General features: G+C 37.6%; 2 protein-coding genes across 8 annotated transcripts in view; both read left to right on the top strand.

Moving 5' to 3' along the window:
• wnk3 (WNK lysine deficient protein kinase 3) overlaps positions 1-8,037 on the top strand; it is a 57,681-nt gene extending 49,644 nt beyond the window's left edge. For 3 of the 6 annotated variants that reach the window (XM_067446157.1, XM_067446160.1, XM_067446156.1), the window contains 6 exons: positions 193-445; positions 3,181-3,260; positions 4,241-4,569; positions 4,656-4,891; positions 4,983-5,164; positions 5,451-8,037. In XM_067446157.1, coding sequence (XP_067302258.1) covers positions 193-445; positions 3,181-3,260; positions 4,241-4,569; positions 4,656-4,891; positions 4,983-5,164; positions 5,451-5,918 — 1,548 coding nt within the window. In that variant the 3' untranslated portion in view covers positions 5,919-8,037. Of the gene's footprint in view, positions 1-192; positions 446-790; positions 2,187-3,180; positions 3,261-4,240; positions 4,570-4,655; positions 4,892-4,982; positions 5,165-5,450 lie in introns of those variants that run through there. The other 3 variants (XM_067446159.1, XM_067446158.1, XM_067446161.1) reach the window with 2 other exon arrangements.
• A 1,492-nt stretch (positions 8,038-9,529) lies between these two features.
• The window catches only part of erbb3b (erb-b2 receptor tyrosine kinase 3b), a 28,607-nt gene continuing 23,839 nt past the window's right edge, over positions 9,530-14,297 (top strand). For both annotated transcript variants that reach the window (XM_067446155.1, XM_067446154.1), the window contains exon 1: positions 9,530-10,013. In XM_067446155.1, coding sequence (XP_067302256.1) covers positions 9,935-10,013 — 79 coding nt within the window. In that variant the 5' untranslated portion in view covers positions 9,530-9,934. The remainder of the gene's footprint in view (positions 10,014-14,297) is intronic.

The following is a 14,297-nucleotide window of genomic DNA, read 5'->3' as shown; positions in this document are numbered from 1 at the left end:
ACATTTCAATGTGTAAGAAAAATATACTATAATTAATTTACATTTGTTTACATCACATGACTTCTTTTTAGAGTCGTTACATTAAATACATTTTACAAAGTAAATTTCCAAAGTCTTGGCATGTGTGTTTAAACCTTTTTTACTGCACATCTTACATTTGTTTACCTTCTCTTGTTCACGTGTTGTGTCCAGGCTCCCTCTTCCCTCTCTGAAAGCTGCGCCACTGGAGATGTTCTGTTGCCTTCCTCTTCTCAGGCACCCATCCCACTATGGCCTGGACAGCAGCATCAGCACAATGAAGGAGGTGGATATTTTGGCCTAAACCTGACATGTCCTAGTATCAGAAATCCTGTTAGCAAGAAATCCTGGACTCGCAAATTCAAAAGCTGGGCGTGCAAACTGCGCCACTCCGCCAGCTTGTTCAAGAAGCCCAGAGTCCAGCAAGGTAGCGTCCGCAGGAAGCGCGCAAGAGAGAGCGAGTGAGGGGTGTGGGTGGGCACTGACCTAAAACAAATGTTTAGATTAAAAGTAATGTAGCTGAGTCTTACCTTGCTAAATAGGGATTTCTTAATTAGTAAAAAATAATAATAATAATACTGCTAGAATTAATAAATAGTCATTAATCCCTTATAGTCTTTCCATGATGTTGTGCTTAGTCTGTTCTGAAATCATTACATCATCTAGCAATACATTTTTCTTGCTTGAGTTTTTGTTTGAAAGGAATTGCTCTGCTGTACATTAACGTTTATGTTGTAGCCTCCTTTTTGTTTTGTCTGCATGGGTTACCCAGGGGTAAGAACAGAGGAGTGTAGAAAGGGAAGAGAATCTAAGAGGGATGACCCTTGTGCATCGCACCTGGATCTGAGTCTCCACTCCCAGCGTATGCAGTGCAGTATTGCGGCACCCATGCCCCTCACCTTCCTGCATCCTGCCTCACTCACTCAGAGCACCTGCAATTGCAAAATAGCACACTTGTTTACAAGTTACATGGGCCAGACTGAAGTTTGCACCTGTTCATTTATTTATTTTTGTTAAGTAATTGAAGAGGTGTGAAAATAGAGACTACATATTGTTCATCATGCCCACTCCATTCTAATGCAAAAATAACAGCTGCAAACTTTTTTTTAATACAGAGAAATTAATCTAGCCCTCATTTACATTTTTGAAGTTACATTTTATGCACCATTAACACTGTATATTTATGAATTAACTCACTGAGGTTTAGCAAGTAAATCATTCTAATGTCTAGTAACGCAAACAGGTATTTTTCAGATTCTAGATATCCATTTTCCATATTAGGGTAGTTTTTAATTCTCTCAGAGCTTTAGATCATATCCTGTTCTTTCCTACCTGGGCAGACTTTTGTAAGGTTTTATTTTTCATATTTTTTGCATGTCCATGGGTATGTTTGGAATGCATACTAGCATACTGCTGTCCTTACCATTTCTTTTTTATTTAAAAACTGGCATGTGAAAAAGTACACAGCATGCACTGATAAACATTTCAGCATTAAGTACCAAAAGTTTGGGGTCAGTATGTTTTTTATTCTTTTTTATGTTTTTATGTGTTAAATTGACCAAAAGTGACAGTAAAGACTTGCACAGTAAATTGTATTTTAAAATATATTAAAATAGTTATATTAAAGTGTAATAATACTTTACACTATTATGTTAAAATAATACAGTATTTCTGGTTAAATAAATGCAGTCATGATGAGCATACCCCAAACTTTTGAACAGTAGTGTACATTCAGTGGCATCTAGGAAATAAAAAGTTCAATTATGTAATTTTGTTGTACAAATGGCAGTATAATCAAGTAATAAGTCAAAAAAGATTGAAGTATTTTAATTGGCAAATTACATTATTATTTAATTGCATTAACACTGAACATTTGCATTCTGTGCACAGTATAAATACTTTAGTATAAGTAGTATAATGGGTTACAGTATGAGCTTGTAGTGTTCTCCAATTGTATTTAGCATATTTTGTCAAAATGTATAATATCCAAGTCATCTGGATGTTCCATAAATACTGAACATTTGTATACTGTGCACAATATGCTTGCTAAGTGTAAGTAATATGGTAGTATGCCATTCCTAACATAGCCTAAATGAAATATAGCATCAGTCTAAAGCAATAGTTTTCAACTATTTAAGCCTGACATACTATAAATGTTTAAAGTGCAGTTGTGTATGTATGTATGTGTGTGTATATGTATATATATATATATATATATATATATATATATATATATATATATATATATATATATATATATATATATATATATATATATATATATATATATATATATGGTTATGCATCATGAAAAGCACCTAAGGACCATCAAGTAGAAATAGTCACTGGAATGATAGTGTTTCTGTATACACACCAGGAACACACAGTAGATGTAGATTATTCACACATGCTGACTGGTATTACTGCTGCTCTAGGCAGTGATATTAGAGTCTGACAAATGAATGAAATTGTGTGAGTGTGGATGGATGGGGGCATACTTTTGTTTATTACTCTCTAATGTTTTAGAAGTTGTGGTGCAGAGATTGTTCTTCCATGAACTGGTTTTACTGTTTGTTAAATCTGCTCCCTGCCACCCCTCCCCACACCCATTCCCCATCACACTCTGCATCCACTCAGCATGCCATTTGAAATTATAATCATATCCGTATTCATGTCCACCGACTGCCAGTGATGGTGTAATTTGCCATGCTGACTATAAAACAGGGTTCCTCAAATCTGGTCCTGGAGGGCCACTGCCCTGCAGAGTTTAGCTCAAACCCGGATCAAACTCACCTACCTGTGATTTTTCTAGTTATCCTGAAAAAGACATTGATTAGCTTGCTCTGCTGTGTTTGATCAGGGTTGGAGCTAAACTATGTAGGACATTGGCCCTCCAGGACAAGATTTGGGGAAGCCTGCTCTATAATCTCAACATGTGAACATGCATGGATGCTTGTTAGTCAAAGGTCTCTTGTGTGCTTTAGTTATTAATCACATTTCTCTGTGTCTGTGGTGTCTTCTGTTTGTTTGTGTGTGTATTTGTGTGTGGTTCTTTTTATTCCAAATGCACTGTCTTTGTGTTTTCTGTATGTTCCCATTCATTTTACAATTGTTGTTGTGTTCCCTCGTCTTTGCGTCTTTCTCTTTATTCCTTCTAATAAGATGGCAACTTTAGCCAGGGAATGGTGGAGAGGGAGGCATCTACAGATGAACAACCCTGCACGCGCAGAGGGCGTTTCCAGGTACTCACATTATTCCCTTATATAAAGTCTACTAATTTGCAGTAGTTCAACCTTTTCACACCTTACACAAAGTTGGAAAATTGAATCATTATTTATGTGATTTTGGTTGGGAAAAAAGATAATGTCATATTTCTCCAAAGGCAGATTCTGACAGCTGACAAAGGCAGATCTAATGTGACATTGAAGAACAAAAGATGCAAATTAAGTGAAATTGGTGTATATTATGCTGCCACAGAAAATGATGGGAAATATTGGGATCTCTTAATGAACCAGCTAAATGAGTAGTTTTTTTATGGAAAGTTTTAATACTCTACATCATCAACAGTGTACAAATAACTCAATTGTATTATCAATGTTTATTATTACAACATATTTACAAGTTTGTGTTTGGAAGAGATTTTTTTTGTTGTGTTTTTGAAAGAAGTGACTCATATAGTTAAATTTAAAATGTCCATTTCTGTTTTATCTTTTAAAATGTAATTTATTCCTGTGAGGGCAAAGTTGAATTCTCAGCATCATTACACCAGTCTTCAGTTTCACATGATCCTTCAGAAAGGCCACCCGCTCCTCAAGAAACGTTATTATTATCAATATTGAAAACAGTTTTTCTCTGATTTTATATTAGTGGTGGGCCTTATCAGTGTTAACGTGAAACTCTTATCGGGCAATAAAAAAAAAATTACTCTCACTTTTTAGTGAATTAATGCATCTTAATAAAATTATTAATTTCAAAATATTGCTGACCCCAAACATTTGAACAGTAGTGTATATAAAAATAATAATTTGCTTCCACCATGACTGTTTGAATAATGTTTTCCATTTACAGCCTTATGGTTCATGTGCTTACCTTATATGACACTAATATGTCCATCCAATTTTTTTTACCTCTTCGTTATTCGTTTGTTTATGCTTATTATCTCTGTTTGTCTTTATTGTGATCCCAGTTAACACAAATAATTTCGACTGCTCTTTTCTTATAGGTGATTCCAGTGTCCCAGTCCGCAGAACCCCTTCCACCGCAGGAAGCTGCACAAAGCCAAGGATTCACTCAAAGAAAGGTTGGCCGTTTTTCAGTTACACAGGCCGAACAAAGAAAGGAACATTTGACAGACAGCTCTCCTGTGTCACCTGACCTGGAGCGAGAGAGGAGAAAAACGAAAGGTAAAGATGGTGAGAAAGAGGAGAGGAGAACTACAGTGCCCACACACCCACCCAGGAGTCACACACGCTCGCCCCTGGGCAGCAGCGACGATGAGAGCGAAGTGGAGGATGAAGATTTGAGGAAAGAGCTCCACAAGCTTAGAGAAAAGTGAGAGCGGTGAATTCTGCACTGATTTTTCTTTTTTTCTTATATCTAATTCTACTAATACATCCTTCTCTCTTTTATCTTTGTAGACACATCAAAGAGGTAGTGTCCCTGCAGGCACAGCAAAACAGAGAGCTGCAGGATTTGTACAGGCAGCTCCGCTCTCTTAAAGACCACAGACAGCCTCTGTCCATGACCTTGCCCCGGACCTCTCCTTTGCCCAACGCACCCCTCGCCATCTCCCCACGCAGACCCCGACCCGCCAAAGCCAAGCTCCGGCCCCGACCCCACTCTCACATGGATAATAACGGCGTCAAACACCAAGGTACTGCCATAAAGGCAGTTAAAAATCTTTTTTTTTTTTTTTTCAGGTTCCACAAATTTAATCTTTAACAATTTCATAATTTGGTTTTCAGATCAGAGTCCTTCAGCCCAGAGTTCTGCCAATAGAAAGAGCACATTCACAGATGAACTGCATAAGCTTGTTGATGAGTGGTCAAAAGAAGCTGTTTGCCCTGTTCAGCCTAAACCTTCACTGAATCAAATCAAACAGATCCAACAAGTGCAGGAGTTAGGCGGATGGGGCCAGACTACAGAGGTAATCGTGACTTCATCTTAAGAACACTGGACCATGCTTCTGTTTTGATTTTTTTCTCATTTAATGCCATTACCATATCTGTGCGCTTACACTCACAGAGGAGATCCTCGCTCAGCATTTAAAAAAATCATACAGGTTTTTTTGGTTTATTGGTTTATTTCCAAATTTAAATGAAATATTTAATCTGTGATTTTCAATAGTTTCAGACATTTGGATTTGGATGTATTATATTATTATTTTCTGCATCACAAATAACAATTATGTAAATAATGTTTCTATTTTGCAGACAACAGCTTCGTCGGGTTGGTTTTCCGGGGCTCCTATGAGTACTCCTGTATCGGTCAGCATGTCTACAGTGGCGTCCACCCCCTATAGTAGTGGACAAACGCAGACGCCTCCAACCCAATTTCCCATCGCTCCTCTACCCCAGCAGAATGCACATCTGCAGTACAGCCCGTCTGCCCTGCATCCGCAGCAGGTTCAGGTCCTGTCAGGATCCCAGCCCCTTGTGTCTGGTGCGCCTCCCCCCAGCGCCTCCCCCTCACTCATGACTGCAGCGGGGCCTCCGCTCCCCCCCACCACCAGCATCACAGCTGCCTCTGCCCCCGCCGCCAATGCCAATCAAGACAACGTTTTCTGCTCGTGCTCCTCCTCGTCGTGCTCCTCTTCTTCCTGCTCCACCTCTGCTCTGCCTTCCAGTGCCAAACTTCAATCCAAACCCTCCACGTCCACCCTTCCTTTAGGACAGCAGTGAGATGAGGTCTGTTTGAGAAGATTGAGAGGAATGCCCAATGTACATCCTGTACAGGAAGGACACTAGTAGCAAGTGTTGGCGTGTGTGGGTATGGGGGTGTAAAAATACTTTAGTGTGTGTATTTGTGTGAGTGTGTGTTTGTGTTGCATTTTTCAATACATATCCTCTGTGTGTTTCCGCACCGTCAAGTTTTATATCTGACTTAGTTGGACCTTGAACTCGCCCTATATAGAGACATTTTTGACATGACATGAAATCCTCTTTGTTTTTATTTATCAGTGCTTCAAAACAAAAGGACTATTTGAATTTTAAAAAGTGCAATTAGTAATATTTAAATTCTTTTCTGTGTTGTTGTGACGTGGGTCTGTATAGCTTAAAAGAAATATTTTTTATATATATACGCACAGAAACGACAACAACCAGACGTCAGCAGTGAATCTTAATAGAGCACAACGGATTCAGCCGGTGGCGAGATCAATCGCATGTTCCAGCACAGAGCATGGTAACCCTGCAACCATCATCTTAGCTACGAAAACAGTCGAAAACACGTGTTGTGCACGGACAAGGCATGCGTCTCATGTATTATATTTTACAATGATAAATAGCAGTAACGTTTTAGATTTAGCCACGATTTTTTTTCTAGAATAACAAATAGCCATTGACTAATTCCTTTTACGATCCTGCAATTGATTCTGCGAAGAAGGAAAAAAAAAGTTGTTTAGTTCATTTGATTTCAAATGAAACTAGCTAATATGATTGCAGTATTTTTCTCTAGCAGACGTTCATACTTTTAAGGTTTACACTATTAACATTAATCCCATGGTGAAGAGTGCAAGACTAGACGGCTGTTTGGAAAGCTCAAGTGAAGTGAACGCAGCTTGTTCTTGTTCTTGTCTATTTTTGCACAGTCCCGTATGAACGTGCTTCCGTGAACACACCGATCTGTGAACTGTGAGTTTGCTTTCCGTGAACGCAGCGCATCAGCAAAACACTGGCAAAAAGATGTATTCCTCGTTGAATCTGGCATTTCATCAGATAATTCTCTGGTGAAAAATTAGATATAGACATAAATACACAACTGCCAGGCAAATTTACAATTGGGAGAACATTCAGAAATGGGTTGCCTTTCTACAGTGTATTTTTCTACACTGATCACACTGATTATATGTGACTTGTCTAGACCAAGATATCAGTGTCCAGCCTTTAAATCAAACCAGTAATCAGATTACAGAAGATTTATAAAGCATTGGTCAGTAAGAATGCATAAACCTGCAATGCCCATATACAGAAAACTGGCTGTTTGTAATGTTTTGTTGGAAAAAAAAGAACTGAAGGTTGGTATGAAAGAGGCAACTTGCAACAAGTAGGTGAGAGATGGACAGGATGGAATGTATTGTGTAAAGTGCACAGGGAATCAGGAACAGATTCATTTTGTGAAGCTTTTTAAATTGTGCTAATGCTAGAACATGTGGATGTTACAAAAAGGAGTCAACATGACCTTTGCCTACAGAGGATTGGGATTATACAGTTTCCAGTATTTTGTGTCCTTTTTCTAAAGACAAGACCCACCTCCTCACAGTAAACCAACAGAAGTGGTGAGCAAAAAGCTGTTGTCTAAGAAACCCAACATTAGCCATTTGATCTGTACAAATGGGAAATGTAAAGATAACCCTCTGCTGAAGTGTTACAAAAATGTAATCTAAAAAGAAAGCATTATTTTTGTATTTTGAAAGGGGTTGTATAAATGTAAAATTGTGTACTGATCAGTGTTAAGAAAGCTGTGGTTATCTGATAAGACACAAGTCCTAAACGGTTTCTTGAGTTCCCCTGGCTTACAACTTTACACCAAAAGTTTGTTCTAAAATTACCACGATTTAAAATTTTAATTGTGATTGGGAATATTATATGCCAAATGATTTCTACAGTGGAGTGACTTTTAGGGGTACAGTAAAACCAGGGGTACCACCAATAATTAAAGGTTATTTAAGTGAAAATAATCTATAGAGGACTAAACTTATTGCTGGTGATTTAGCTACTGTAAATTGTAACTAATTCAACTGTTAATTCTATTTATGTTTTGTAACTAATCGAAAATAAACATCAAATGTTAAGCATCAAAGTGTTAAGGATTTTTTTATGTGACTCGCAGTTACACAGCCTGTAATATTCAGCAATACCGCTAGAGGTCTCCGTGTCCTAATATTCTGGAAAGAGAGGAAGGTAGACAATCAGAATATTTTATGAATAATATCAATTTGCATCAATCAGCTACAGTTCAAACAGAAATAAGCAGAATTTTTTAAAGTTGAAAATGATTACCACAAAGCTAGATAAGAAAATTGATCCATCCGCCAGTAGTAGCTGCCATAACTAAATTCATATGAAGCGTGATCTTAAGCGTTTTCTCTTCTCAACGATGCGAGTGTTTACCACTGTACAGTGGACAGTCTGTTGAGATCAGGCATGTTCTGCTGCGGGTTCAGAAGTCGCCAAACCCCTTGACAATGTGACTATTGTGATAGCTTGGTCTATATGCATCAATGGGGGGGGGGGGGGATTAAGCAGTTGGCATGGCACGAGTACAATAATGCTCTTCACTGTGAACAAGAAGCCCATGCAAGACCCCCTGTGGATGACGACCCGCACATAAAACTGCGAGACTCTGACAAGACGAGCTTCTGTGCGATACCTGTATAATTATTACCACTTAACCCTATATAATTAGCATAACTAAATGTTCTGAAGGAAACTATTTAAGGGGCTTGTAATAATTCTTCGAGAACGTTTCCGCCATAGATAGTGTCACTTCATTTCTATGAAAAGGTAATTCGCTCAAATGTGTAGAAATCTTCTAACTATAAATTCATTGCACTATTCCTTTTTATTCATATATTTAAAAAAATGTTACAGAGCAGTGACAATTTGAAGATGTCATTTGTTTTTGTTTTTTAATTATTTTCAGTCCTCAAAACATATAGCCTATAGGCTACCCTGATGTTTATACTTCGTAGCCATGAAGTGCAAAGAAAGAATTATCTTTCCGTATAACCAATCATTGACAGAGGTAGCTACCATTAAAGCCTCACCTTTTAGAAATACGTTTGTGCGTCATCAAAACGTAAAACAGGTGAGGATACATTTTAAAGATTAGGCTACCCTATAAATGAACTTGAGACTGAACGATTTGTTTAATTTGTTATCTCTCTCTCTCTCTCTCTCTCTCTCTCTCTCTCTCTCTCTCTCTCTCTCTCTCTCTCTCTCTCTCTCTCTCTCTCTCTCTCTCTCTCTCTCTCTCTCTCTCTCTCTCTCTCTCTCTCTCTCTCTCTCTCTCTCTCTCTCTCTGTGTGGTGTGTGTATATATATATATATATATATATATATATATATATATATATATATATATATATATATATATATATATGCGCCTATAGTCTAAATAGTTGTGTTTTTTTAGTCAAAGGTAATTATTCAGAGGTGCCCCTAATTTCAGTTCTTTACTTGAAGAATAGCTTGTGAGTCACAGGCTGTTGTGCTACTTTCTGAAGGGTGGAGAAGCGCAGCGTTCATGCAGTGATTGGTAAATAGCAGCGCTCTCTCGGGCCAATCCAACTCTGAACATCATAAGTGTACACTCAGGGAGTGGTGAGCCTGCGTCATACTTCCAACTTTCCTTCTCACTCTTCTAATCTCCTTTAGCCTTGTAAATAGTTTATTATCTGTTGACTAAGTGGGAAAATCCGATGGGAATGATACTACTGCAAAGCGGAACTTTTTGATGAAAAACAACGCGGATTATTTGACAGGGAACAGAGATTATTCAACAGGGAGAGCAGCCGAAGTAAACAACTAGATGAATTTCATGGATGTGTTATTTTAGCTTTTTTTGTCCACCGGAATATCACCCATACGCTGTCCATCTTCTTTGGGGAGCGCTTGGTGTCAGTATTTTCTGCAGCGCGCGGTATGTCTGAGGGCGCCCGTGTCAGTTCGAGAAGATCCTTCACTCAAGAGACGAGATGAGACAGCAGGTGCTCGCGCTCATCGCGCTGATGTGTTTCTGTGTACCTCAGCCAGTAACTTCACAAACACAAGAAGGTATAAAAGTATTTTAATTCTCTTTTAATTCTTTATATATATATATATATATATATATATATATATATATATATATATATATATATATATATATATATATATATATATATAACGTGAATTTCTTGTAGAGTCTTCCCTAACAACCTCTTGAGTTTAAAAATTAACGGATTATTTGATTTTCTTGTCATGCGTTATGCCCTTTCCACCTGTTCAGATTTCATGGGTCGTTTCACTTAGATAATAGCATAGATAGAATGTAATGTTTAACTGGATAGTTGAGCAATAATAGACATCAACGTTTTATATATTTATGTAGGCCTACTAGCCAATTTATTTGTATAAAGGAAAGCATGTTGCTGTGACTGGCCCCACACGTTTTTAACACTTGTTTTGAGATGTGTGAACATTTTTTTTAAAAAAGCAAACGTTCAAACTAAGTCATTAAAACTTAGAAACCACTTTATTTTACAGTGTCCTTGTTACATGTTACATGTTTACTTAATTAGGCTACATAACATGCAACTAACCCTCAACCAAATCCTAATCCTACCATAACCCTATATTAAGTGCATATAGTTCATTAATATTAATCAGTACTTAAATATATAATTACGTAACAGTGACACGTAAAATAAAGTGTAACCTAATGGTCTATGAAGTTTAGCATGTCACTGTGCAGGACATTGATGTCTCTAGACGTCATGTCAACCACCCATTTGGACTTACTGACCCTAGATTAGAACGTAATTGTACTTATTAGAATGGGCAAAGGTGAATGATTTGAGAAGTGTGTGTGAGTGGGATGAGCTTATTCATATACTTATACATTTATGCATATACATTATAAAAAATAGGGGAGCATAATGGCTACTATGTGTTTTTACAGTAGGCTGAGTATTTGAGTATGCCAGACAACGGGGCAAACTAATTATAATAATGCATACTTGTTCATTTAAATGACCCTCAACTATAACCTGTGGCACAGTGGTGAATCATGTTGACTTGATATATTCACACTTTTGAAATAACTAAGCCAGCTTCCACCTAAACAGCATTAGGGCACAAATCTCTTTTTTTCCTCAGTAGCTCTTTTTCACAGAACATTAGCTTCAAGCACTGCGATTCCCTTGATAGCCAATCACAATCACTTATATTTGCCGCCAATCAACTGAGCTGAACAGAATAAGGTGTGGGACTATAGTGCCATATCATAAAACACACTTTAATAGCTCCTTTACAGTCGTGGCTCCAAAGTTCAGCCTCTTTTAGACATACGAGAGGTTTGATAGGAAGGACTTAACTAATTTAATATTATAATCACCCTTTTCTTCCGGAGAGAAGATTTTGAATGGATAACATCTGATCTGACCTAATAAAAACTCTTGATGGTGCAATATACAATATTAAGATACTATAGTATATAGGTATAGCCTATTAGCTTTAAAAGAGAAATGCAACACTTCATTGAGTAGATTTCCCAAAAAGAAAAGACAGAAACCATGCATACTTCCAGCTAACAGCCGAACGTAATGGCCTCAAGATTTGGAGCAGTCTGTACTTGCAGAAGTTCACGTGAATAGGCGTGGATGTGTGTTTTGGAAGTTGCCTTTTTTGTTTCACATCAGCTCTTCTTTCAGTTTGACACTACTAGTGTTATATATTTCGCAATGTGTCTACTAATCTTCGCTTTCCCTCATGGGTTCTTCCACTCATCTTTTTTTCTTTCGTCTTCTCTTGTTCGGTCTGTCATGAGTGCCCAGTAACCGCCCTGACACTCTTTGAACTATAATCATTGTGTGCTGCTGGATTCTATTGTATATTGCATAGAGGCTTCTGCTCACTGTCTGTGGTACTGTTGACTAAAGATTACGTGTGTGAATGAACGGGACTCCGTCAATCCATACATTATTAGCATCCAGACATCATATATGTGTGTATATGAATATGCACGTTATCTAGACAATTCCTGATGCAACAGCAAATATGTACAAGTCATGTGGGTGTGTTCACCTTTACATGAGCATGTCTGCATAGCCTTTTGTATAAGGGTGTATCTCAGATTTCATTCAGCATTCATTATCATTGACTGCTGGATAGATAATAGGGATGCACTGATTAAAATTCTGGCCAGTACAATAATTATTCAATGTTATAGCAGATAAATATAAAAATAATTAATATTGTAAAGCTTAAGTTAATACTTAAGCATCATAATATTATGTATAATATGAAATGTGGTTAACTATTGATTTTGAGATCTGCTAAAAAGGAGTTAAAAGGCTTATATAGATTATAAGAAAGTGCTCTTAAAACAATAACATTTTTGCTGTAAATTTGCAGTCCATTCCACCTCATGATGCATTTAGGTGCATTTAGTAACAAATACTTTATTATATAGGAATCATAGGAACCAAACTGTTTGTAAGAGATATAACCTTTAAAAAAAAACTTGCACCTTTGCGTTCTTGTCTATTTTGAACCAGATATAAATCGTTGTTTACACATGATGTTAAGATGTCTTTTGTTCTTCTTTTTTTTTACTTTTTTTTTTTTACATTTGGGAGATACAGTGAGGAAAATAAGTATTTGAACACCCTATTTTGCAAGTTCTCCCACTTGGAAATCATGGAGGGGTCTGAAATTGCCATTGGTGCATGTCCACTGTGAGAGACCTAATCTGAAAGGAAAAAAAAATATCCAGAAATCACAATGTATGATTTTTACAGCTGCAAATAAGTATTTGAACCCCTGAGAAAATCAATGTTAATATTTGGTACAGTAGCCTTTGTTTGCAATTTCAGAGTTCAAACGTTTCCTGTAGTTTTTCACCAGGTTTGCGCACACTGCAGGAGGGATTTTGGCCCACTAACACAGATCTTCTCTAGATCAGTCAGGTTTCTGGCCTGTTGCTGTGAAACAGTGTTTGAGCTCCCTACAAAGACTCTCTATTGGGTTTAGGTCTGGAGACTGGCTAGGCCACGCCAGAACCTTGATATGCTTCTTACAGTGCCACTCCTTGGTATCCTGGCTGTGTGCTTCGGGTCATTGTCATGTTGGAAGACCCAGCCTCGACCCATCTTCTATGCTCTAACTGAGGGAAGGAGTTCAAAATCTTGCAATACATGGCCCCGGTCATCCTCTCCTTAATACAGTGCAGTCGCCCTGTCCCATGTGCAGAAAAACACCCCAAAGCATGATGCTACCACCCCCATGCTTCACAGTAGGGATGGTGTTCTTGGGATGGTACTCATCATTCTTCTTCCTCCAAACAGGTTTAGTGGAATTATGACCAAAAAGTTCTATTTTGATCTCATCTGACCACATGACTTTCTCCCATGACTCCTCTGGATTATCCAAATGGTCTTTGGCAAATTTAAGACAGGCCTGGACATATGCTGGTTTAAGCAGGGTAACCTTCTGTGCCATGCATGATGTCAAACCATGACGTCTTAGTGTATTACCTACAGTAACCTTGGAAACGGTGGTCCCAGTTCTTTTCAGGTCATTGACCAGCTCCTCCCGTGTAGTTCTGGGCTGATTTCTCACCTTTCTTAGGATCATTGAGACTCCACGAGGTGAGATCTTGCATGATTCCCCAGTCTGAGGGAGATTGACAGTCATGTTTAGCTTCTTCCATTTTCTAATGATCGCTCCAACAGTGGACCTTTTTTCACCAAGCTGCTTGTCATTTTCCCTGTAGCCTTTTTCAGCCTTGTGGAGGTGTACAATTTTGTCTCTAGTGTCTTTGGACAGCTCTTTGGTCTTGGCCATGTTAGTAGTTGGATTCTTACTGATTGTGTGTGGTGGGCAGATGTCTTTATGCAGCTAACGACGACCCTTACTTATTTTCTTCACTGTAAAAATTTTCTCAATAATACTTTTGTAAATTATATTTAGCATTTTCCTCATGTCTCACAAGCACTTTTAGGACTTAATTTGTCGATAAACATGAATATGCTTGCAATGCATGCATGTATGTATATGCATGAAATTAATCCTCTTTTTTATCTAAAAAGTGAACATTTTTGCATGTAAAATTAATATATATATTTTTTGTAATATAAAACTGTCCAGATTAATATTAATCTTGTCTTGATGTTTGTTAGAAAATCAATATGTCCGCACCTGGGAATGCAAAAATTGTATGCAGATTTTAAATGCATTATGTGGGTTAAACGTTGCAACAGTCATTTATTATCTAAGAATATGCAGAAACGACCACCTACAGTGTTATATCCAATATTGCTCAATAAATATGTATATTATAAATATAAATATCTGCTG

This window comes from Pseudorasbora parva, chromosome 6 (assembly GCF_024679245.1).
Source record: "Pseudorasbora parva isolate DD20220531a chromosome 6, ASM2467924v1, whole genome shotgun sequence".
In the NCBI taxonomy this organism is placed as follows: Eukaryota; Metazoa; Chordata; class Actinopteri; order Cypriniformes; family Gobionidae; genus Pseudorasbora; species Pseudorasbora parva.
Note: the sequence above shows the minus strand (reverse complement) of the source record. Positions and strands in the feature narration are given on the sequence as shown.